We start from the raw sequence: 24445 nt of genomic DNA, 5'->3' as shown, positions 1-24445 counted from the left end.
ATCTTTAAAGTCCTTTCCAACTCAAATGATTTCTTGATTCTGTGATCCATTACATAAAAAGATTAATACATTCTGAATGCTGGAAAGATTATGACATATTAAACTGAGATCAGAATGGACTTTGTTTGAATCAGACTTCTTGATCTCAAAGCTATGAAGTCAAACCAGGTTGCTCAGAATTTTTCATTTGGTCTTGATAACCTCCCAAGGTTACAACCTACTTGTCTTTCCTCATGGTAGAAAGATTTCCTGATATGCAGTCAGAACATCTCATTCCAATTTCCATCCATTGACTCTCATATTCTGTTATACTAAACTGTACCTTTAACAATTTATTGTTAATCACAAATAAATAATACTATGCTTACAATAGACTTCAGACGATATTTGAAGACCCAGACTAGGCTCACGCCTTATACTTGTAACCTTTAATATAATTTATGTTAGAAATTGGCTTACATAATTTTGAACTCATCTTAAGAAAAAACAGTAATTTTTAAAAGATATTTTAAAGAAAATCTGTAATGAACTGGTCTTTTGAAACCTAAATGAATAAAAATTAATTAATTATATTTTAAAATAGGGAATATAAAATTGGTTAAAATACTATGTTCAACTACCAAAGACAATTTCTGTCATAAGCAGAGAATTATATGCAAGATGAAGACTGATTGGGGGACAAGTTAATTCTCCTCAGACAATAAGATTTCCTCTTTAAACAAACAGAATACCTCTGAGAAGCATGAGCTATTTGATACAGAAATGCAATCACCCAAAAGATATTGTGGGAGCAGAGGGTTCAAGTCTTCCAATTCAAGGTAACACAGGAATAGCTGTGTAATTGTCCTGCCCAGTTCAGTGTCCTGGGTCTCTCCTCACTGAGAGTGCATTGGCACCCATGCAAGCAGAACCCAACAGCAGCAGCCTCACAGAAAGCTTACCTTGCCAGGGAATTGAAGCAAACTGAAATACCTGTGAAGAACTAATGCTAAAAATTATGAATGATGTGAAAAGGATAAGTAACTAGGACAATGGAAAGGGAAATATTGAGAAACTTCTAAAATATCATTTACTAGCTCAGAATTAATACTCCTTGTAAGGCTGTCATCTCATATATACGGGGTTGTAATGCTAAATTGCTGTGTTCTACTAACAGCAAAATAGGAATCAAAAAAGTTTTGATTTAAACTGTAATAAAATTTTGTAATAAAAATTATTGTATGTACTGTTGCATTGAAGTACAAAAATGGAAGCACTTTCAGTATTAATTAATACATGAGCTGCATGAAAAATTCTTGAAGTTACTACCTACTTGCTCTCCTTTTCTTCTAATATGACATGAACAAACACATGTTCATTAGAATATTGTGCTGACCGTTTCTGTTGATTTGAAAACATTGTACTGAAAAACAGCTTACAGCAGCACATTGGCCAGAAGAGAATGAAACAATTTGAACAGGATATTTATTGCAAATTATTCCATCATTATTTTGCAGACATCTTCCATCAACTTCCACGTAATAATTGTTTTTCCATTTTTCACTTCTACAGGATTTACCTTAAAGGACTTACTGGGACAGCGGGCAAAATAAGTAGTATAAGCCAACCAGGAAATGATTTTAGCACAAAGGATGCAGACAATGACAAATGTATTTGCAAATGTTCACAAATGCTAACAGGAGGTACGAATGTTTTTATGTTTCTCAGTCTTCCTATTTTTATTGGCACTGAAATTGTCTATCAGATAAATAATTTTGACTTAGTAAATTTTGATTATTAAAAAAGTTAAAAACTCACAGATAGAAATACTAGTATGGTGACTCTAGATGAAGTATTTTACCATTTGAGGAAAGTTAGAGTTTCATTTTAACTGGAGGGAAAATAAGTCCCTGAAGTTTGGGTACAAGAAAGTCTTTAATTGTGGAACTAATCAGAGACACAGCAGATTCCTCTTCCAAGGAATGAGGTACATTCAGAGATCAAAATACAACTCTCTGCAAAAAACCTCTTTCAGAGATTCAGCTGTCAGTGAAATGGTCTGATTTTTTAGGCATAAGCCCTTTCCCTAACTACCCAAAATGTAAAACCCCCAAGAGCTGCTGCATGCTGCAAGTGCCACAGAAAGGTACAAGAATTCAATTCCTTATTTCAATGTAGTCATGAAGTGGTAAAGATACACCACAGATATAGCTACATTTTTCTAATGATTATTCACTAGTTATATTTGAGCTCTAGGTGGTATTTTTATCTTCAGCTACACAAGTAATTCCATATAATGTGTTCATCTAGAATTCCACATTCTGAAATGTAAACAAGTGCTTTGTAAATTTGGCTTCTCTTCATGTTATCTCTTAAGCAATTGTTCATTTCCCTATAGCACAAGCTCCAAGAAAAAAAGACAGCTTCAGTTTATCGAAAAGGATAATTGGAATACTGCCCTGCAAAACAGAACACACACACTATCGCCACCATAACAGAAATATAAAAATATTATTTTATTAGTACAAATAATTTTTTTCTTATGACCCATTAAGAAGTCAGGACTATACGGATACAAAGTACATTTGGGCTGTTTTTTCTCCTTTTCCTTCTTATGATGTTTCAGGAGGTTTTGAACCAAACAGCCCAGAGAACTGAATAATTCCTCTAGAAAGAATTAAGAATTTCACTCATTAAATCTGTGAAAAACAGGAGTCTACCAAAGAGTAGATAAAACCAAAGGCAACTCAGTATCATAATTCAATGTGTTTTGCCCTCAGACTGTCAGAAATGTTTATGTGAATAATAAATTGGTTGAACACTTTCTCTTCTCAATTTTCAAATACAATGTACTGCTTAAGATTCAAGAATATGGAGTTGATACACAAATACATTTCTTTCCTCAAGTTTGGGGCAAGTATTTTACATCAACACTTCCAAATCATAAGAACAAATAAACTGGGTTTCAATTCCTTTCTCATTTCCAGACAAAAAGTGACTTTAAATACTATTTTGACAATTACTTCTGCTGATGTTTGTCTTCTGTCTTGCAGGATGGTGGTTTGACGCATGTGGTCCTTCTAACCTCAATGGAATGTATTATCCATTACGACAGAACAACAACAAGTTTAATGGGATCAAGTGGTACTACTGGAAGGGCTCGGGATACTCTCTCAAAGCTACGACGATGATGATTCGACCAGCAGATTTCTAAATGCTTTGTCATTGTGTGAATTATGTTTTGTATAGTCTTCAAAGACTTATTTTACCAAGCAACTTGTCTCATTTTTTCAAGCCCAGAAACATGCACTAGTGTTCTGAAGGGGTCAGTACAGTACAGTTCCTGAATTGCAATTGTCTTGATCAGCTAAAGCTCATATTATTCAACCAGACACTATGTCTAAAGCATCGACCTGGTATAACAGTGATTTGGCCAAATGACTCAATAAAAAGAACATCCAAGAAACCGTCAGACAACTTCAAGGACTCTGTTTTACTGATCATTTATGTTATGTATGTGTTAGTAAATAACTGGAACTGTGAAAAAAACCCTAAAATAGTTTTAGGAATATGCATTTTGCCTCACCACTGAACTTTAAACATTAATATAAAACACTTAGCTAGTTCTAGCTTAGTTCTAGCTAGATCTAGAACTATTTATCCTTCTGTGTCATCTGTGCCCTATATGTACATAAAAAAAAAAATCTTTTCTGTAATTAGCTCAATACTATAGTTAGGGAATACATTCTTTTCCCCCATAGTCTCCTAAACAACTTTTTACTCTTATTTGAGGATTTTTTCCAGTAGCCTGTATGACTATGTTTAACAGAGGACAAATAGCATTTAAGTAGTGTGCATTTATTCTTGGGAAATACCATTTACAAAAGTCATAATTTTTTCAGTCTGTTTCAGTCACTGTCTTTAAATTATAGAAAAGCCCTATGAATTACAATACAGCATGTATTCCTATACATTTTTATGAAGATTGCACTTTTTTTCCTTCCCTTGTCATTTACCTGTAAAATAACTGTCCAGTATTTTGTAAACCGAGACAACGGCATTAACACCAGATGTCCGGTTGTCTGTGACAATCATGTATCACCTGGTGATGTAATATAACTATATGTTTTGTAAAAATAACCTGACTGAAAAACATATGCATGTTCTTTGATACAATTAAATTTATGCTTATGACTGAAGATACAAATTACTACATTTTAAGAACAGGAAGAAAAATAATCTGAAAATTATCTAAGGTCACACTATAGGTTTTTTTCAGTAAGGTTAGGACTTCTCCCTAAAAATTCTCTGTAGGTAGGCCCTCAATGTACACCACAATGTGAATAAATTACTCTACTGGGTGATCTTTCCTTTTTTTTCTTTTTTCTCTCCTTCATGTTATTACTATATGCTTTAAAATTGCAAATCAGATTGAGAAGATATTTCTTCATACATCACAATAATTTAGTGGAGGTTTTTCTCCAAATTAAGTTTAGTTTTTAATTCTCATGCTTATTCTTTTCCTAATATTTTTGTAAAACTTTGATTTCAGCAGAAGACTGAATTAGTTACACTGCAAGAACTTAACCCAAAACAAAAAAACCTCCAGACATATTTCCAGAAGCTAACTTAACAAAAGGTGTTGTAATGGCAACAAGGGTTGTGAAAGGTCTAGAAAAAATATTGTACAAGGAGGGGTGAGGTATCTGGGGTTGTTTAGATGGAGAAGAGGAGGCTAAGGGGGGATCTCATCATTCCCTACAATCACTGTAAGGAGCTTGTAGTGAGGTGGGGTCTGATCTCTCTTGTACTCCGCTGCCAGTGGCAGGCCCAGAAGAAACGGCCTTAAGATGAGTCAGGGCAGATTCAGATTAGATATCAGAAAAAAAATTTCAGTGTTACAGTGGTCAGGCACTGGAACAGGTTGCCCGGACAGGTTGTGGAGTCACTATCCCTAGAGGTGTTCAAGAGGCATCTGGATCTGGGTGATGCTGTTTACAGGTTACAGTGGAAGTGCTGGGTGGACAGTTGGACTGGATGATCCTGTAGGTCTCTGCCAACCTGATGATTCTATGTTTCTATCTTGAAAATAGTAAGTGGTTTTGAGAAAGATTGAAGAAATCTCTCCATTTTAGACTGACAATCATTAAAGCTGCTATCAGAGTACCCCACCACTCACACGACCACCATTCTTCTTCACTGAAAATGTGTCATCATTGCTAAGTGTAGCAGAGACAAAAAAAACATTTCTAATATTACTTCATGATCTGATTTTATATAAACCTAAAGAATGTAAATTATTAGTCACTGTCTGAAGAGTTCCATAAAATAATCTCTATGTATTTGAAATTACTGTTTAGTATTTTATTATTTTTCATAATAAAAACTTGTAAGGATATACACATCCCAGACTAAAAAAAAAACTTCCCAAAATTGCTTTTACAAATTTTCAAGAAATGTCTTAGACAGAAGTCTGGAAGAGTGATTACACTAGTAGAGGGGCCACACACACCAACAAGCACCTAGCATACCAAGAGAAGCCTCAAGAGCTGTTGTTTTTCAGCCTGGAGCGGAGAAAAGGAAGGGGAGATCTTAATGGTGTCTGACTGAGGGTATAGGGAGGACAAAGCCAGACCCTCCTTGGAGGTTTTCTGCTATGAGACAAGAGACAGGGACAACTGGCAGTAAATACAATTTGGAATTGGGGAAAGTGAATTTTCCTTTTCATTTATTCATTTATTAGCAGAAGGGTGGATTGGACAAGTCCCTTGGAGCACAGTGTTGAATTAGACAACCTTCAGAAGTCCCTGCTAATCTAAAATACTTTATGATTCTATGAAATTTAATAGAAATGCTGAGTCTACTTACTGCATTTCCTGTGTTGGTACATTTAATCAGACAACCACAGAAAATACTCCCAATATTTGAGACAGTAAGCATATCCACACCAATAATACAAGGAAAGAGATAAAAAGCCAACAAAACAAACAAACAAAAATCCTCCAAAATGTTCTTAAAAACCATGATAGCATCTGAATGCTCAGTCTAGCAAAGAAAAGCAGTGCTAACTTCTGGTTGACAATAACTTTCTTTATTTTAGTAAGGAAAACCCTGTATGACTAAAATAATTTAATATTGCATGGTTATTTATTTGTTGAAAAAAAGTTATAGAATTTGAGGCTGATGACTGTTCTAAAATGTTAGGGGAATGTGTCTTCAAATGACATTTCATCTAAAGAAGACTGCATGGCTTGAGCACCAAAGACCAAAGTGAAGCAACAGGAGGACATGTCAGAAGGAAGGCAATAATAGGAAGCAGAAGGCTGCAAAAACTACTTTTGACTTGGTACAAACAAGTAAAAACATAACAGCAAGGTAACCCCTACTTTTAATTCCTTCCTGTAATCAAATAAACAGTATGCAAAACTAGAATGTATTTCCATTTTCTCTAAGCACTTTGTAGGAAGCAGGAAAGAAACAAGAAAAAAAAAAAGACAAATAAAACCACATGAATAAATTTATGCTCAAAAAATAATTGCAGCTGCAAAAAAATTAAGGTATCTGTTACCGTAAGAAATTAGAGTGACTAAACAAGGAATGGTAGTGGAAATATTGCCTTGGACTTCAACTTTGATCCTTTGCAAGAACAGCACATTGCAAAAAGAAGTGATTCAGGTTCTTAGCACAACCCTAACCTCCCTTAATTTTACATTCTCATCATCCCTCAAATTCTCCTTACTTCAGCTTCAGGAATAAAATCTCTAAAGGGAATCTCAAAAAAAACCTCAGGAGGAATCACCTCTGAAGAATGCTATGTACATTGTTACTGATAGCATACTTCGTTGTTAATCAAGGTAGTCTGAAAAGAAACAGAAAACTCAAAGCAACCTAATATGAAATTCAGTATAGATTTTTTCATTGAAATACAGAAAAGGGGAAAAAAGAGAACATGCTTCTTATTTATTTTTCACATTAAGGTTTACCATTCTTACTGTATTTGCTATATAAAAAATCTACTTCCCCTTTTTATAAAAAATATGAACTTATAATGGATAATTAATTTCTTTAAGGGTTATTTGAGATGAACTGCTACAGTTTCCCTAAACTTTGAGAACATACACCTTACAATCATGAAATAAACAATACATATAATAAATAATATATATTAATGTTGGATATATAAATTTACATAAGTTATAGATTTAGAAAGAATGCTAAATAGAAGTTATTAACAGTTAATAAAATTACAGTAAAAATAATTTTCATACCCCATTAACTGCACTTTCTTCAAAGCTGGTATGAAACTTTGAGAAACAAATTGCAGACACTAATTTAGTGGAGGGATAATTATTGGAATGATTGACTAGTAACCAGCTAGACTTCTACTTGTTTTCAAACCAAAATAAAATTCCTGTTCCATCAATTACAACACATGAAGTCCACTGAGGTCTACACAGATACATCATGCCCCCACATACCCATTTATGCACTAGTTCCCAATTCAGTACTTGAGAATGATTATTAGAGGCAGGAAAAATGCTTCATTTTTTCCTACTTAGCAGTTCTAGAAGACCACAGTAATTTTCCATTGCCCAAGTAATTTCTGGGCCAAAAAACCTGAGTCCCTGACCTGCAAATCTTTCCATTTGGCAATAAGATGCCTCTCCAGTTTGCACACAGGTACAAATAGAAATAAAATTAAAGTACATTTATATTTCAGTAAGATGCTGGTTTATTCAGGTGTTAATTGGTGAATCAACATTTTGCATTTTCCACATGTACCAAAGTTTTTGCACACACTTCAAAAAGTATTGGATGAAGACGAAAATAACTCCTTACAGTATCTGCTTTAAAAAAAATATTTTTCTAGTAGGCTTCCTTATTCGCTAAACCTATTTAGAGGGAAAATCATTTTCCAGATAAACAAAAGAAGGTTCACAAGCTTAAAAGACCATTAAACTTACAGGAGCTGCAGGGAAGCTGGATGAAAGCTCATATGGTTCCTCTGAGATCCAATGGCCTAATTCCAAAGACCACAGAACCTAAAATAAAATAAGTGGTAAGTAGAATCTTAAAATTTCTAAAATCACCTTTTTGAATGTGTAATTAGAGGTGACAGTGCTCTTACAATACCTCGTTTTCTATTTCATTTACCCAAACCAAATCATTGGGTGAAAAATCAATAAATAAGAAAGAAACAATTTTTACAACTAAAACAAACCATTGAAATATCAGTCATACTTCTATGCACAGCTACATTACATTTTAAAACATTGTGAGGATATTCAAAAAGTCAACTATTTTTTAATCACAATACATAGAGCAAAAAAATTGAAAAGGGAAGTCATAATATATCAGTTCTGTTCTCTCAGTTCAGTAATCATTGAATTTCATGAGGTTCCTGTTGGCTCATTTCTCCAGCTTGTCAAAGTCCATCTGAACAGGAACATCCATCTGGTGTATCAAACACTTCTCACAGTTTCCCAACATCTGCAAACTTGCTGAGGGTGCATTCTTCCCCATCATCCAGACCATAAATGAAGATGTCAAACAATACTGGACCCCTACTACTACAAGGATTATGCAACTATTGCAAAGAATCCACATCACATATATAAATCATCCTGCAAAGAAGAAAAACTTAGTTTCTTGCATCAAAGAAGACTGCAGAACACTGACACTCCAGAAAACACATAATCATTTGTGTCCATCATTTGTGAGCTCTGAAACACTGGACCAGTATGATCTTTGGAGACTAGTAATCCTTAAAACTGTGTGCCACTGTGCACAGAATTCTGTTCCCATCAGGATCAGCATCAAATGTTTAAAAGGAAAAAACTACTTTAAATGGTTGTATTTCCAATTTCTGATATTTTAAATTTTTTTTTTGGTAAAACTTTCCCTGAACTACTGCATGCAGCATTTTTTATGGATTGATTTTCTAAACATTCTTCAGAACAATTTATCATAACTTGCAATTGGTAGACTATAATATTAAAAGCTCCATGAAGAGTATTCAAATTCTATCCCTCAATTGGTAAAAGCATTGTCTTAATGGGCAGATGGAAAAAGAGAAAGTTCCTGTGCCCTTGAGTCATATTACAGGACATTCTACTCCTAATTTGTAGGCAGCCTAAATTCTGAAGGCCATTCTAATGGAAGATAAAATTCTTTTTTCATTGATTTTACAAGTGTTGAGCCATGAAGCTTCTCACAGAGGTAAAACACTGGTATCTTCTTTGCCAAGTTTGCCCACTGTCACTCAATTAAACAACTTTTCCCATTTACAGGTGTTTGAGCTTCACAGTGTCTCTTCTGTAGTTGCCATCTGGCACCCCTTAAGTTCAAAAAAAGCCCTGTTACCTACCAGTGAGACATTCTGTTGCTCCTAGAGCAAGTGAAGCTAGCTGAACAAGAAGCAGACATATACCCCCTAAACAGGATATATGGAATTTATCAGAAAGCAAATCCCTGTTTTAGGATAATTAAGCCTCTCTCATATATTCCCTAAATAGCTCTCTGGCCATTTCAAATAGATTAAGTCATTAGCACAGCCATGCACTATTAAACAGTTGTCATTATTCATCTTAGAACAAGCTCAATTTCATCAGTGTCTGAAATTATTCCCATGCTTGATTCACAATGACTGAAATACTCTGCCATACAAATGCATATATTATTAGTTTAAATTTAAATTATAAATTGTTCCCAATTAAAATTTGTGAACGAATCTATGAAATATTCCCTGTAGATAAAAACTGGCATTATATATATTGAGCATGGTAAAGTTATCCTTTACAATGTTACAGCTCACTAATGGAAAATTCTACGCTGAACAAATTGATCATAAACTAGCAATATAAACCTTATAAAATGGCCCAACTGCTTGTAAGAAAATAAGTGTCTGTAGTAAAGGGCTCTTTTGCCCCAAATCTATTGCTACAAAGCAGTAAATTGCAAATTCAGTTTTCATTACAAAATTATTTTCTAAATAAATTCTACAGTTTTTAGTCCAAAGTATCTTATGCCTGATGACTTCCAGGGAAACCAACAACCTCAAATGTGAACTTCTACAAAAGCTGTTTCCTTGTTTGATGTGACAAGTGATGCCTGACTTGTGAGGAGAGGTGTCCAATTTTGCAGGCTATTGGAAAAGATTTTTTTTTGCTGACAAAAGAAAGCAGCATATCCTTAGACTTACTGATAAACTTGATTACAAAACATTCAAAGAATACTATATTTACTTTTAGAAAAAGCACAATCAAATATTTGAAAATGCAACAGCTATGCAAAAAGAGAAAATAATTTCTACAGCCATTATATCATACCAAACATAAAAATAAGAGTTAAGCACATTAAGAAATCAATGACCTTTAAAAATATTCAAAACCTAATAATGCATTGCAATGTTCAGCTAAAAAAAGTATTGTAACTTCTTAAAAAATACATTTAAGACTGCAACTTAGGATTTTAAGTTATGAATTTTAGGGTGGTACCTGTGTATATTTTTTATAATTACTTTTAACAATTTACAATAAGAATATCAAAGCCTCTTGGCTTTATATTTATAGCTGTATATATTTATTGAATATAAAAGAAACTTGTAAATGTATTTTCTCTTTTAATCACGATATAAATAGGCATATTACATTAAAAAAATTCTTCATAAATAAACTTGAGCAGGAACAGATGTACTGTGCTGTATGACATATACATCACGTCCTTATAGTACCAAAACTATGTTTGTATCAAAAGTAGCTGGAAAACAACCTAAATAGATTAAAATATAAACCCAAAAGATTAGTTATGATTAAGTAATCCTATTTCATTTTCCAGGCCAATTCTACAGCAATGACCTTTATCAACCCTTGTAGTATTTACAGAATTTTGTTTAGAAATGAAATTTGTTTGTCTTAACAAAAGATGGATTAATGCTTGTCTATCATGGTTCTGGAATTGAGTACAAAGCCATCGTATCTACTCTCCTAGATAAAAAGAAAATTGGATACTGAGTTCATGAACAGGTCCTGCAGTAAATAATTAGGTCACCACTCACTAAAACATTCAGTTTTCATGAAAACAAAGACAAGAGCTTTCCATTCCAAGTCACTGAAAGTTTGTTTCTGACTTTGGCAAATTTTCAACCAGTTATATTTTCTTAGCAACATCAAAAAATTCTTCAGATTCATGTAATTCAAAAAGAAGCTATGATTTGCAATGTTATTCTTAGCTGAATACTTCAGAATGTGTGTTTCTATTGAGAAAAAAGAGCTATCTCGAAGTTTTTAAATGTGCAGTTATAAAAGAATTAGCTCAAAGGGTCTGAAAACACACTATTTGGTTAGTTATTATTTAAGGTCTCTCACCTATCTAGCTAGTACAATGCATGATCTTATGGTATTTATATTTGAATAATTCATCTTGAAAATGTAAATGGAGTGCTATGAAGGTTAAATGTCTGATGGTAAATTTGGTATTTCTCCAATATCTATCTCTAAAAAAAACATTTTAAGTTTTTCTCAGGAGAAAAAAACCACTTTACCTTAAATTATGTCCACAAGTCAAAAGGCAGAGGTAAATATATTTACTGACTAATTTTCTACTGAATTCCTCAATTCTGGCTAGGTAAGCCTTCAGTTTTCTCATCTCTAGTTAACCAATTTGGGTAAAAAATGGCAAAAGTACTCGGTCATCTGGCCAAATGGCCATTGACACAATATGAAATAAGAAAATGAAGCACTTACATCATATGATTCAATGATTTAAACAGATGAAGATATATTTTTTTAAAAGGTTCAAAGCACTGTTTTAATTCAGTCAAATAAATAAATAAACAAATAAATAAATTGAGGGAAAATACATTTATGGGCAAAGTTGCACCTAGTCTCTGTGAAAGAGGTAAGCACAGTTCTAAAAATATTAAAAATAGCAATCTTCCAGATAAGCAGATACTATAAGATCAAACCTGATTTGGAGATCCGAAGTTCATCTCTAGTTCTTTCTCATGCATCTCTCCTAGTAACTTCAGATCTTTGTCTAAATAGCAGCTCAATAAAATGAGTGAAAACAGCATCAGCATTTGATCCAATAACATCTACAGGGACAAACTAATCCTTGAAACAATTTCATTCAACTTATTGGCATTATAAGAGGGATATAGGTGCTCCCAGGATGAGTCTACAAGGTAGACCATAAGACAGGAGGGCAACATTTCCAACCAAAACTGCTCTATGAAGAGCATAGGTACATATTTTCACCATGTATTTGTTCACAGAAATGCAGGGCATAAAATGGGCAATGAAATTCTAGGACAGCACTTGGAATACTGATTATCCATACTGCTTTATGTACAAAGACAGGAAACTATTTTGTAGTACTTATCTCTAGCTATCTTTGTAGTTATTTGAAGCTTTTTCTCAAGGAAAAAGGTGGCTTTCATGTTTGGGCACCCCGTATGAAAAAGTAACTTGTGACAATTACTTTGTAACTTGTTTAATGCTCCATACAAAGCCAAGTGTGGGACAGATAATTCAGTGTATTTAATTAATAGATGCAAAGAATCATATAGTAGACTGGAATGAGTCTGTTGAGATGTTCTTCTCCAAAACCTCTGCTCAAATATGCTCCTCTTAATGCAGCCAAGGATGCTATTAGTTTTCTTTTGCCACAAAGGAACATTACTGGATCCTTAAGGTGGCCAAAGATGCAAACCCTCTATTCCAAGGAAATTAATCACCAAGACCTGAAAAACCTGAAGTATGCCACAAGAACTTCAGAGAACTGCATATATATCACACAGGACAAGCTTCATACTGGAAAGTGCCAGACATATTGAAAACAAAAAGGCAGCAGTTTATTTTCCACCCAAAAAGTAAATTTTAAGGCATTTATAAGAAAAAGGAAACCACGAAATTTAGTTATTCAACAACCCTTTTCTGTATAAGATGAAGAGCTATTTCCGTATAAATTTCACCATCTATGTTTTATAGCTCTGGAAAATGAGGAAAGCTGAGCAACTGTCATCTGCAATGTCAGACTGAGTGGTTAATCTCTATTATTACAGTGAGCAATTCAGATGGATTAAGCTGGGCTGACAAATAAGTTCCCCACCCACTTACCACTATTCCTATTATAGATTTTTTTCCCATTTGCAGTGAAATACCCAAGAATTTCCCTTTATTTTTTCTAATGCTGAACACAATATATGTTCCAGAACATAACAGAAATATATCAGGACATAGAAAGTTCAATAATGTGAGTTGGCTACTGTTGAGCAGAAATTAATCTGTCCAAAAATAATGCATGGGACATGAGTTTTTCATCCATGAGATAAGTCCTCTTTCTAAGCTAGATAATGAGGTACAACACAGGAATATTTTGGTTAAATTAAGCACTGAAAAACTGTAAGTAACTAACAGATTTTCACACAGACAAATTTCATCTAATTGAACTAACTCTAAGTAAGCCTGAATAACTGAACATTGGCATCACTGCAGGTTGCATGGACACAAACATAGTTGATATTTCAGCTATACAAACTAAATTTAATTTCTTGTGTAGTAAAGTCAGAAACATTTCTTACCCATTCATAAGAAACAATCCAACACCCACGAGCAATTCCCAGCATAACATTCAAGGTACGACGAGGACTCCCAGTAACTACATGACTTGTCGTTTCACACACTTCATTTGAGAACAAAAAGTCTCCAAGTTTCTTCACAACCTGAATTACTGTATTTTGCTTCCTAAAAAAGAAGAAAAGATAAAAAAGCCCATGCAACATTGAATGGAGGAAGGCAGAATTATAAAAGCATATACATACACCACAAATTAATTCAAATTCACCTCATTTCTTTTCCCACTAAACATTTTTTATCCTTTTCTCACTAAGCCTCTACCTATTTACTAGCCCTAAATTCATTAGCCTCTCCAGAGTCCTAACAGACCCTTTTCCACTATCACACAATCACATCTACTTGCACATCAAAGCCCTTTTGCCCCCCTCATCTATCTTGTCTGTTTAAATAAAAGCTTTTGAGTGCAGAATTATCCATTATGTTGTTTGTGTACAATGCCCAACACAACAGAGCCTAATTCTTTGTTTCTTTTATAGTACTATAAAAAATATTACCAAGGAATGTAAACATGCAGACACAGCACATTTAACAGGTTTTCATTAAGAAGACCCAGATATTCAGCATCTGAATAATGCTGTGTCTAAATTTAGAAAAGTCCCAAAGTTCTATCTGGCTTGCAACCTACACATCTATGCCAATGTTTCAATTAAAAATTCACTTATCCTTAAATACAATTATAATGAAATACATAAAATTAGATCTACATTCCAGAATGGCCATCTATAACTGGAATTCTAATTTGAGCTATCCACATAGTTATGCAGGAGCACATAAATAAATAATTATGAAAACAGGAAGACCTTGGTATCACAAGAGAAAAGCTGTTGCATGACAACAATTTACTGCTTTTATTAATGATTATTTTTACAATTATGAATGATCCTTAAAGATCTGTAAAATAAAGCAAAATTCTGGTGGCCTCCCTACTCCCCAAACTAACTTGGAAATGTCCATGGAACACAAGAGAAAGCAGCTAGTCACAACCTTGAACACAGCCACACTATCACAGTGGTGATCCTTTAAGGCAAAACTTCTGAGGTAATCACAAACACAATGCAAGTGCACTCAGAGCACCTCCAGAAGCCTTTGGGGTTGCTTCATTCTCACTGCATTTAACTCCACAGAAAGGAAGTCTGGTAGAACTCCCAAAATACCCCAGCTAAATCAAACACTACTTAACAGAATCCCAACAAAACTGAAAAAAAATTCTTCACAAAAATCGGAGCAATCATTTTTCAAGAAATTTAAAACAAGAAAATGAATAGTGAAAACATTGCAGCAAATTAATGTCACAAATCAAAAGGTGATATTGTATGTTGACATACTATAAAAAAACCTATGGCTAACCCTCTCCCTGGTATGAATTCTGGCCTTGGTTTTATAGCTTTGATTGTTACTAGAATTCTTAGCACTCCCTTTTCATTTTGTGAGCTTTAGCTTGATACAGCCTACAAGTGAATGTTTTTGCAACATTGCAAGTCATAGGGGCTGGCCCTGCCCAGACTGCATGCTCCATGCTTTACCTGAACCTTTTCTAAATTCTTCCTGTGTCTACGCAAAATTCCTCACAAGGAGAAGAAAGTTTTTTGTTGTACAAGTCTTGAATCGAAGATGTCTTACAAACTGCAGAGAAAACTCACCAGTTTATACTTGAGACAGCTGCAAAAACTGGTGGATGAAAATTTACAGCAAAATTTCAGTGAATTTTTAAATCAGAAAATTAGATAGCTGTATGGTTGTGAATCAGTGAGCAGCATTTATTATAATCTCAAAACCCAATGCCATGAAACTACTGAACTCATGCATCTTAAAATGCAAATTCTAATGAATCACTTTTGAGGCTGTAGCTACTATTATTTGCACTGTAGTGATGATCCACAGTGACTCTGCATTGCATGACTTGTGAGGTTCATTTTATAGTCCTGGTGTTACTAGCATCCAGTCACATTAAATAGAAGAAAAATATTAATTCTCTTTTATGTTTCTGACATATATAAGTACACTTGTTAATAGCTATTGATAACCTTCTACAAAAAACTTCTGAAAGCATAGCCACTAAGTGCTGTTTCTGAGTATTTATTTCTATGTAACTGTCAACATTTAGTTACAGCAAACCTGAAACAGATTTTTGGGTAGTATAAATATCTTGAGTTTTGAAAAAGAATTCAAAAACTGTAAGCAAGTGTAGTATAAAATATGGAATCGTGTTTTTGTTGGATGTTCCTTATGCTTTAAGACTTTTAAGAGAATGATAAGAGCATGCCAGAAAATTATTAACTCTCTCCCAAAATATGCAGTGGCAGCTGCTTCTAATGTTCTGAAACGAAGTCAGTAGAAAGCCTACAACTGATATTTATTCTGCAACTATTCATATGAAATAAAATATTTTAAACTGATGTTTCAGATTACGACTTTTTAATTAGAAATAATTAAAATGTATGCTGAAAAGGCTGTGTAGGGCTGAACCATTTACTACATACAACTACTATGTACATTTCCTTCAGATAAGTTCAAAACTTGCTTAAGATTTTAGTGTTATTGCTCTGAACCTTTGTTGATCTCACCTATGGAACTACTTCAGTCTCCACCAGATAAACAAAATCTTGTATATACAGTGCAAATAACAACAAAATACATATGCACAAACAAGTTTCTAGCAAGAATTCAAAATGAAATAAAGTGCATAGCCCAAAGATAAATTTCATTATCTATAAGCATAAAAAATTATCAATATTCAAATTTAAATGGTAGGGTGAATAAAGAATCAAAATGCCTCATACTTACTCAGAAGACATACTTGTCATAACTAGCGTCCTTGTTGGCTAGAGACATGAAAGAAACAAGAAAACATAAAAAATCTGAAAAAAAAAATCTCTGAAAAAACCCCCTTAAATTAGAAAATGTTATGTTCAAAAGGTGCAAACTACTTTATAACTATACTATCACCTGGGGAAAGGTCTGTACTTAATTAACACTTATACCAGAAATATTAAACTTTGAGGATATGGAAGGAAGGAAAACCCTTCAATCATGTTTTATGTCAAAGCATACAGTATAGCAAAAGACAGGAATGTAAAAGAAAATGCAAAGGATTTCCAGCCTAGGATGCCACAGAAATAAGGACAGTATTGGTCTCCTTAGTTTTCATCAGATGGAAAGGAAAAGGAAGCTTACCCACAACAAAGAAAACTGGCAATTTATAATTCCAGTTTCTTCCAAAAGAAAGGTAGAAACTGCTTCAGAAACCAGAGATATAATTTTAATGGTTTTGTTTTTATTTTGATACTGTATTTTTGGGGGGTTTTGGCACAACTTCAGTATTTTATGTCAAGGTTAAATAAATATTCTTTCAACTCTTCGGTATTTTCTAGTGAATAAAAGTTGTCCAAGTATTATCACAAACAGGACATACTCAAAGAATACAGCAATCTTCAAATCAGCAATTCTGAGACACCTTAAACAGCAGTCCTCCCTTCTCCTGCAATACTCCCCATAGCTTTTGTGAGAAGCAGGAATGCTTGCCCCATACGGACTTAAAATAAGCTTGGGAAGAATTATTATTACAGAGGTCAGAAGAGGAGGAAGTTCATCACCACTGACCATGAAAGCCTCCAGTATGCACAAAGGCAGGACAGAACATCAATTTTAGCAGCATCAGAGAAATACATAACTACATAGAACATGGTCATTAAAAAACATATGTAAGAAGAGGTTTTGATCATCTTAGCTAAGAATTACTCATAGCTACATAAACATGCACAAATATATATATATATTATATATATATATGTATACAATCACTTTGATTTTGTAGGAAAAGGAGACTGAATTTTATACAATGATTTCAAAAAATGTCTTCTAATTTTCAAAATCAGTATATGAATTTAAATTACTTCTCCATATAGCTACTGCTCCATATGAAATACTAACTCCCAGTTCTGTCCCCCAGTATATTACCATGACCACAAGTGGCAAGCTCCCAAAGTATCCACTAAAATACAGTTTCTTTTGGGCAATGCACTGAGGTAAGAGTATAAAAATATTTCTAATTGGGAGCAAAGGCAAAAAAAAAAAAAAATTCAGGGCAACTCATTTTACCTAGTAATGAATCAAAGAACAGAAGAGAGAAATCTGCTGCAATTCTATCTGACCTCTGTTATCAGTACAGAAGAGTTCTCTATTGAACAACCAAGTAACCTCTCACATTTAAGAAAAGAGCTGGAAATACCCATGTAGACAATTAGACTAACTAATAATGTGCACCATGACTATTCATTATATGAACACTTTTGCATAAATAGAACATGTACCCTTGAGAATGTAGGTTAAAGATAACACAAGTAGTAGTCATTTCAACATACACGTGGCAATTTCATTGTGGTTGTGTACATTTAAAAACCACAAAATCCAGACACTATTTAAGTCTTCAGAAGTAACATAATGCAGCATATTCAATAATTTTTAAGATTAATAATAAACGTGCACTCAGACCACACTATGTGAGTGCTACAATACTTCAAACTGACTATGTATACAATGTGAAAATATAAATCCAAATAACAATAGAACAAAAGAAAAATTCAAAAGAAAAAAGGAAAAAACTTTTGCATTGAAATATTGGAAAGAAATTCTATGCAGTATTTTTGGAAATACACGTGTCCAAATTCTAACTTGTTGCCAGCAATACTTACTGATGATGTCTCAGTCTACTGCTAGTCAGATAGCTAAAAAGAATATGCCCTTATCTTGATCAAATTTGGTTCTATTCTTAGCGAAAAGAATTTCTACTGCATTACTTCCAACTCCAAACAAGCAGTCAGATTTAATTGCTCTTGAAAGTTCCAACTCAATTCTACACTGGACTTTTATATGCAAAGAATCTGAGCAAAAGTAATGACAATGCAACAATATATGTCAAATATATCTATCATAACATGAATATATTAGTATTAAGTTATATGCACTCAAAATTTGACAATAAACACTCAAAAAAGATATCTAATAACACATTGAGGGCTCTTGTGGCAAAAGGGCCCCACATTACTGAACAGGTTAAGTCAGATGATTAAAATCAGATGTGAGGTCACATTATTATGAGTATATGCCTCATACTGTCTTAATACACATTGTAGGATTTCCATACACTCATGAGCATTAAAGGACTCTGGGATGTAAGAGTCTGGGAAGGCAAAGACAGGGCTTAAAAACAAGCTTTTGCTTGGCTCTGTCCAGTGTTTTTGGGTGGAAAAACTCATCTACATCAAATGTGTATGTTTCAGCATGGTCATGACATTCTCCTCTATTACCTGAAGCCAGCCTCATTGCTATCACAATCAAGTTTCTTGCCTAAAAGTCTGGAGTTAAATCCACGCACAGCAGTTGCACTAGGTTCTTGAGAGTGTTTGTCTAGTATTAGCTCTAAAGTAGATCTTGATGTGTCAGTTCAGAATGCGCAAAAAAATATCCTTCCTTGCAATTTTTTATAAATGCTATGAAAGTATTACTAATCACACCTCTATTTTTGCCAAACTTGGCTTAAAAAGAAGCAATACTATAAACTAAGGCCAGTGCAGCTTGAGATCCTACAGCTGCTTCTTCAACTTCAGAGCAGAAATGTTTGTTAGGAGTTCCTTAATACCATGTCTATAGGTAAGTAAAAATAGTGGATCCACACAAATCAGGAAATCTACAGCCTGTCCTGACCTTACCCTGCAAGGTCAGCTTTTGAATTGTAGCTTTTATGTTACAACACATTGTGTAAAAGATGATGCAGTGAGAATTCTGAACAAATGTCTTGTCAGTGCACTTCGAAGTAGTTCAAAGACTCAAGAATGCAGAAGGGTGTACACAAAATGTAGAAATTGGAAATAAATTTAATTTCTTCCAAACTACTATTTCATTGCATATTTTTGCAAGTTAAAGGTCATTTGCTAAGCAGACAATATTTTGTTTTATTGCTTCAATAAGACAAGCAGTACTCTTTAATTACAGTTACCAAGTAGAAAACTTAGCCAAACTATGTTCTAATTTTCAGTTCTACATTTTTCAAGTTAATTGCTTTCTCCTCCACCCCTTACTATGCAATTTTTCTTCTGTGCTTTTTGTGTCTGTTTTATTTTACATGTTGCTTTTATTTGAAAAAAAGAGTTAGCATTTACTTTTCTGACCAGCAAAAAGACATCTGGTGAGCATCATTATGAGTTCTAATGCATGTTTGTAGCAGGATTATTATTAATAAAACACTGAAAAAGGTGGTATTAAGTTAACTGGTCCTTTTATTTATCATTAATCTCTGAATCCTGAAGAGTTGCATATCCATACACTGAATCAGAGCACACGCTTCTTTCTGAATTATTTTTGAGGTCTGGAATTCAGACTTCATTATAAATGACAGCTTCAGCTTTCCTTTACATATTTCTTTAGAAGCACTGTTGCATTAAGTACTTCTTTAGAGTCTGCCAACAACAAGATTTTTCTAAGTCATCTGAAATATAGAACATTCATTTCAGTAGCTAGAAGGAAACAGTACTTGTAAATTTCCCCAGTACTTAAAAGTGATAATTCCTATTTGTTAACTGACCTACACCACAAAAGAGGTATCCAACATCAAAATGTATTCCTTCTGTCTTCTAAATTTGAGCTGGTGTTTCTTGGAGCTGAAGGACAAGATGAAAAAGTCCTGTTTTGTACAACCTGCTTTTCTAGAAGGTGAACTCAAACTTTGCTTTGTAAAGCATGTCGTGAGTTCTTCTTCATAAGTGACAAATGAATAAAAATTAGACCATAAAATGTTTTCCCAGACTAGCTCTCAAGAATAAAGTGTATTCATGCAAAGAATTGATTTGACAAGAATAGGTTTAATTTGTTACTGGTTAAATTCCAGCCTATGTACATTAGATCTTATTTTATCTTTGTATCAAGAACCCAGGTCTCAAATATTTTTCAATAAATTATTTCAACTACAGGACTTTTAAATTGTCTATTATTTAGTCCAAGTTCTTCTCTTGTGCCTTAGGGTTGACTGAAGTTCTGAAAGAAATAAGCATTGGAGTAGTCTCAAACTCAGATACATGTTTTAGTGGAGTGAAAAAAAAGATCTTCAGGACTCAACAAGATACCCTAAGTGGTTTGGCCAATATTCAAGGGATAAAGAACTTTTGGAGGCAGGCAGGAAGAAAACAGTACATTTGTGAGCAAAGACAGTTTAAAGAAGAGTATATTATACTATTTTATAGTCTTCAAATCACTTTTTTTCTCTGCCTATTGTAGGTCTATCAGATGGTTTTGAAATTGCTTTACTACCCTTATACTCAATTTTGTTCTCTACAACTGCATTTCAGAAGTATTAATCTTCAGTCTTATTAGTATATGAACCAAAAGACAGAGGTATAGGTAGCATAGGAATATTTAAAAATCAGGTCAATTTCACTCTGCTTGTATTTAAGAAGATTGCAATGAGGACCCAAAACTTAAAGGCTGTTTATAGAATCAATTTATAAGTAATACTACATTAATTTATTCAAGTAATTGTGGCTCATAGCTGAAAATAACTGGTAATTGTAATGAATGATAACTATTCAGTATTTTCAAACAGCAATTATTCAAAGCTGTAATTTAGTTTCTGGCTGGCCTTTCTCTTATCAGTCCTTTGATACTGATATTTTGACTCACCATTGTGAGTCATTGGGCAGAAGAACTTAGGCATAAAGATACATTTCCCTTGTGCAGAGTGTAAGCATGGAACCATTTTAAGAGGGAAGGAACCATTTGGCATCACCCCAACTGTTACACGGTGCGTTTGCACAATTGTTAGCAGTGTAAGGTTAATTTGGATAGTTGAAGTCCTCTGGAGATTGCCAACTATTCAACAATGAGTGGGATTCGAGGTGAAGATGTTTGCAGGCCAAAAGACTCAATCCAGGATTGATGGTAATTTTGTGTTAAGATAAAAGATTTTAAACTTCAGTAAATACTTTGCTGACAAGACTGTAACCCACTTGATGGTAATCAACAACCTGACTTAAAGCTTTACAGCCTTCTAGACCATATGGTAAACAAGTGGACAAAATTTACTTCATGCTTTTAAGTGCAACAGCAATATCAGGAAGGGTATAATAATAATTTTTTAGAAGCCCACAGAGACTTTTTTTAGTATCTTGAAGGAAGGAAATATGTGAAACACAAAAGATTTTTGTAGTGCATATGTAATGTGTTGCAAGATTTTTTCCTGTTTGACTGATTGCATATTTATATTTCTGTTCCACACAGATTTGTTTGTCATAATTCAATTCCAAAAAGATCACACCAATAATCTATCAAAAGTTTAATTTCAATGAAGAAAAGGATGGAGAATGGAAATGGAAATTTCCAGAGAAAGGGTGGAAATTTGTCAAATTATTAAAAAAAAACTTAATGAGGAAACATCAAATGCTGACAAAAAGGAGTTTAGGAAGTCTTTTGTTCAGATTGATTTTCAACAATTTTCAAGATCTGCAAGACCATAATTTAGAAAGGAGACCCATTAACAAAAGGATTTCCAGTAGAGTTATGCCAGATACCAATAGGTTTATATAGGCTGCTCATTTTTCCAAAAGTTAAATTAAAAAAAAAAAAAAAAAAAAGGATATAAGCAGCAGTTGCTTTTCCTCGTGATAGTTGCTGATTCCAAGAGGGAAAACAGTTTCAGTTTTACAGTTATTCTCTGCCAAACCAGCTGCAGTCCAGTGGATTATGTGGTTTTCTGGCATGATGGTTGTGAACACAGTACATATCAAAATCAGAAAAGAACAGCATAGATACATACCTTCAGCAACAAGGAATGCTTCAAGCATGGACTCTGTGGTCTGATTTCTCGCACAACACTTCTGTAGTGTTTCCCCTCATGCTCTGAGCCAGAAAGCCGCATTTGCTTTTTGCACCTAAGCCTTCCATCCACCATTAAATCCAAGAGTGCCACAGACTTTTATTTAAAAGGATGGAGATGACATAAATGTACTTCAAACTTGAGATTCCAGGATGTTACTCTTGGTGCTTATCCTTATCTACCATTCACTATAGACAGATCTTGATCAATTTCCTACTTGCCTAAAATTAGTAACAAAAAGATGTTCTGAATTAACGTGAAGCTGCATAAACAGTCTCTTAATTAAAACTCACCAAGCCTACCAGAAACAGTGAAATGGGCTTTTTTCCTTAATTTTATGAAGACAAAAAATTTCAAAACTCTCCACTGACTTAAGCCTCTATGACTTTTAGAAGAAGGTTCTAAAAATAACCAATATGTCAATTTGTTGAGCAAACCACAATTTAGTGACAATTTTATATAAAAAATTGGGGAAATTCAGTTCCTGGATCTTTCCTATCCTGCCTTCTAAGATGACAAGCTACAGTCAACCACCTCAGGTTTCACTGTCACAGCACATTTCCAGTGTTCCAAACAACAACACATACAAGAGTGTGAACACCAGCTGCAAGTGTCCCTGGAACAACAGGAAACAGCTTGAGCTGAAAGGAGCATGTGACTTTTGCCCTAGAAAGGAACTGATTTTAAAAGACAGTTTCAAAATTAAGCAATAGACCACAGTACTTCAGTAGGTGGTCCCAAAAAGCTAATATGAAACCTGTCATAAAGGGAATGATTTCTAGGGACCCAAGGTCATAAATCAACCCATTAGGTTCATCTACAGGAGATAATCCTGTCAGGAAAGGTAGCACCCCTAAGGGGTGCTAACAAAGCTGTTGACATTAGGATATGGCCCAAAGCTTGCAATGTAAGGTACAGCAGCAGATGTCAAGGGTATGGTATGGCTTCTGTCCTGGAAGCCCTCCACTTGATGTGGGAGAAGTGTGGGGGAAAAATTCACTAGCTAGAGAAAGTCCAGAATCAGAATTGCATTGTGGAGTTTGAGTGAAAATGGGATTAATCATATAGAAGGATTTTTAAGATTGTCCCTAACCATGGGATTCATAGGCATCCTTCATGGTCCTATTCTCTGACCACCCCCATAACAGTAAGCATTTTCCCCAAACGATAAAGGTAGGTAGTTCCAGTTTTTTCTTTGTTAATTGTAATGGAGCTTGCATGCTTCCACCTGGTCTAATTCACTGTCTATTCATTTGTGTCTCAAGTCAGTAACATTTCAAGCATCAGTATTTAAAATATGTACCTATTCAAAGCAACTGCAAGTCAAAACTGGAAGGAAAACATAAAACAATGTTGTTCCTGAAACCAATACAATCTAAGACACGTCTATGAAAGCCCATATAAAATATGGTCATAAAGTCACTTTCCTGAATGTCTGGCAAGATGCTTCATGTTTTATAGTTACAGATTTTTCCAGAAATTAACATTTGTTTTACCATGAATAAAGTAATTTTTAAAAGGATTGTGATAACAGGATCTAACAATGGCCTGCTTCATGCTATTTGTTCCACAGCATGAGCTTAGATTGCTTGTAAAAATCTTCTCTCAAAAAATCTTTTAAAATTCAGTGTTGATGTACCTTCACCCAAATCCAAGAGCTACAGAAATACGAGCCAAGATGAATCTCTTTAAAAACAAAACAAAGGAATTTCAGTTAAGTCCATACTGTCTTCTTTGTAAAAATATGTTTTTAATCATGCCTCATGACGCTTAACTGGTTTTTTCACATGGTTAAAGAGTTTCTTCTTTTCATTCAGAAAACAGTACTTTGAAGGTTTTTTACTTTACAATTTATTCCAATTGCATTTCTAGTGATTTGAGACTTTTGATGTGAGACTCTTAGATGCCTTAAAAGATATCCAGCACCTCTCATATCCCTCTAAAAATATAAAACAAATTTTTATTT

General features: G+C 34.0%; 2 protein-coding genes across 5 annotated transcripts in view; one reads left to right on the top strand and one right to left on the bottom strand.

The window, feature by feature from the left end:
- Nucleotides 1-3456, top strand: part of ANGPT2 (angiopoietin 2) — a 40598-nt gene extending 37142 nt beyond the window's left edge. For both annotated transcript variants that reach the window (XM_059468146.1, XM_059468145.1), the window contains 2 exons: nucleotides 1552-1682; nucleotides 3033-3456. In XM_059468146.1, the coding sequence (XP_059324129.1) occupies nucleotides 1552-1682; nucleotides 3033-3193 (292 nt within the window). In that variant the 3' untranslated portion in view covers nucleotides 3194-3456. The remainder of the gene's footprint in view (nucleotides 1-1551; nucleotides 1683-3032) is intronic.
- Nucleotides 1-24445, bottom strand: part of MCPH1 (microcephalin 1) — a 120037-nt gene that overhangs the window by 72133 nt on the left and 23459 nt on the right. For all 3 annotated transcript variants that reach the window (XM_059468692.1, XM_059468694.1, XM_059468693.1), the window contains exons 10-12: nucleotides 16401-16438; nucleotides 13562-13724; nucleotides 7944-8021 (exon numbers count right to left, since the gene is read on the bottom strand). In XM_059468692.1, coding sequence (XP_059324675.1) covers nucleotides 7944-8021; nucleotides 13562-13724; nucleotides 16401-16438 — 279 coding nt within the window. The remainder of the gene's footprint in view (nucleotides 1-7943; nucleotides 8022-13561; nucleotides 13725-16400; nucleotides 16439-24445) is intronic.

This window comes from Ammospiza nelsoni, chromosome 3, assembly GCF_027579445.1.
Source record: "Ammospiza nelsoni isolate bAmmNel1 chromosome 3, bAmmNel1.pri, whole genome shotgun sequence".
In the NCBI taxonomy this organism is placed as follows: domain Eukaryota; kingdom Metazoa; phylum Chordata; class Aves; order Passeriformes; family Passerellidae; genus Ammospiza; species Ammospiza nelsoni.
This window is presented reverse-complemented; position numbering and strand designations above follow the sequence as displayed.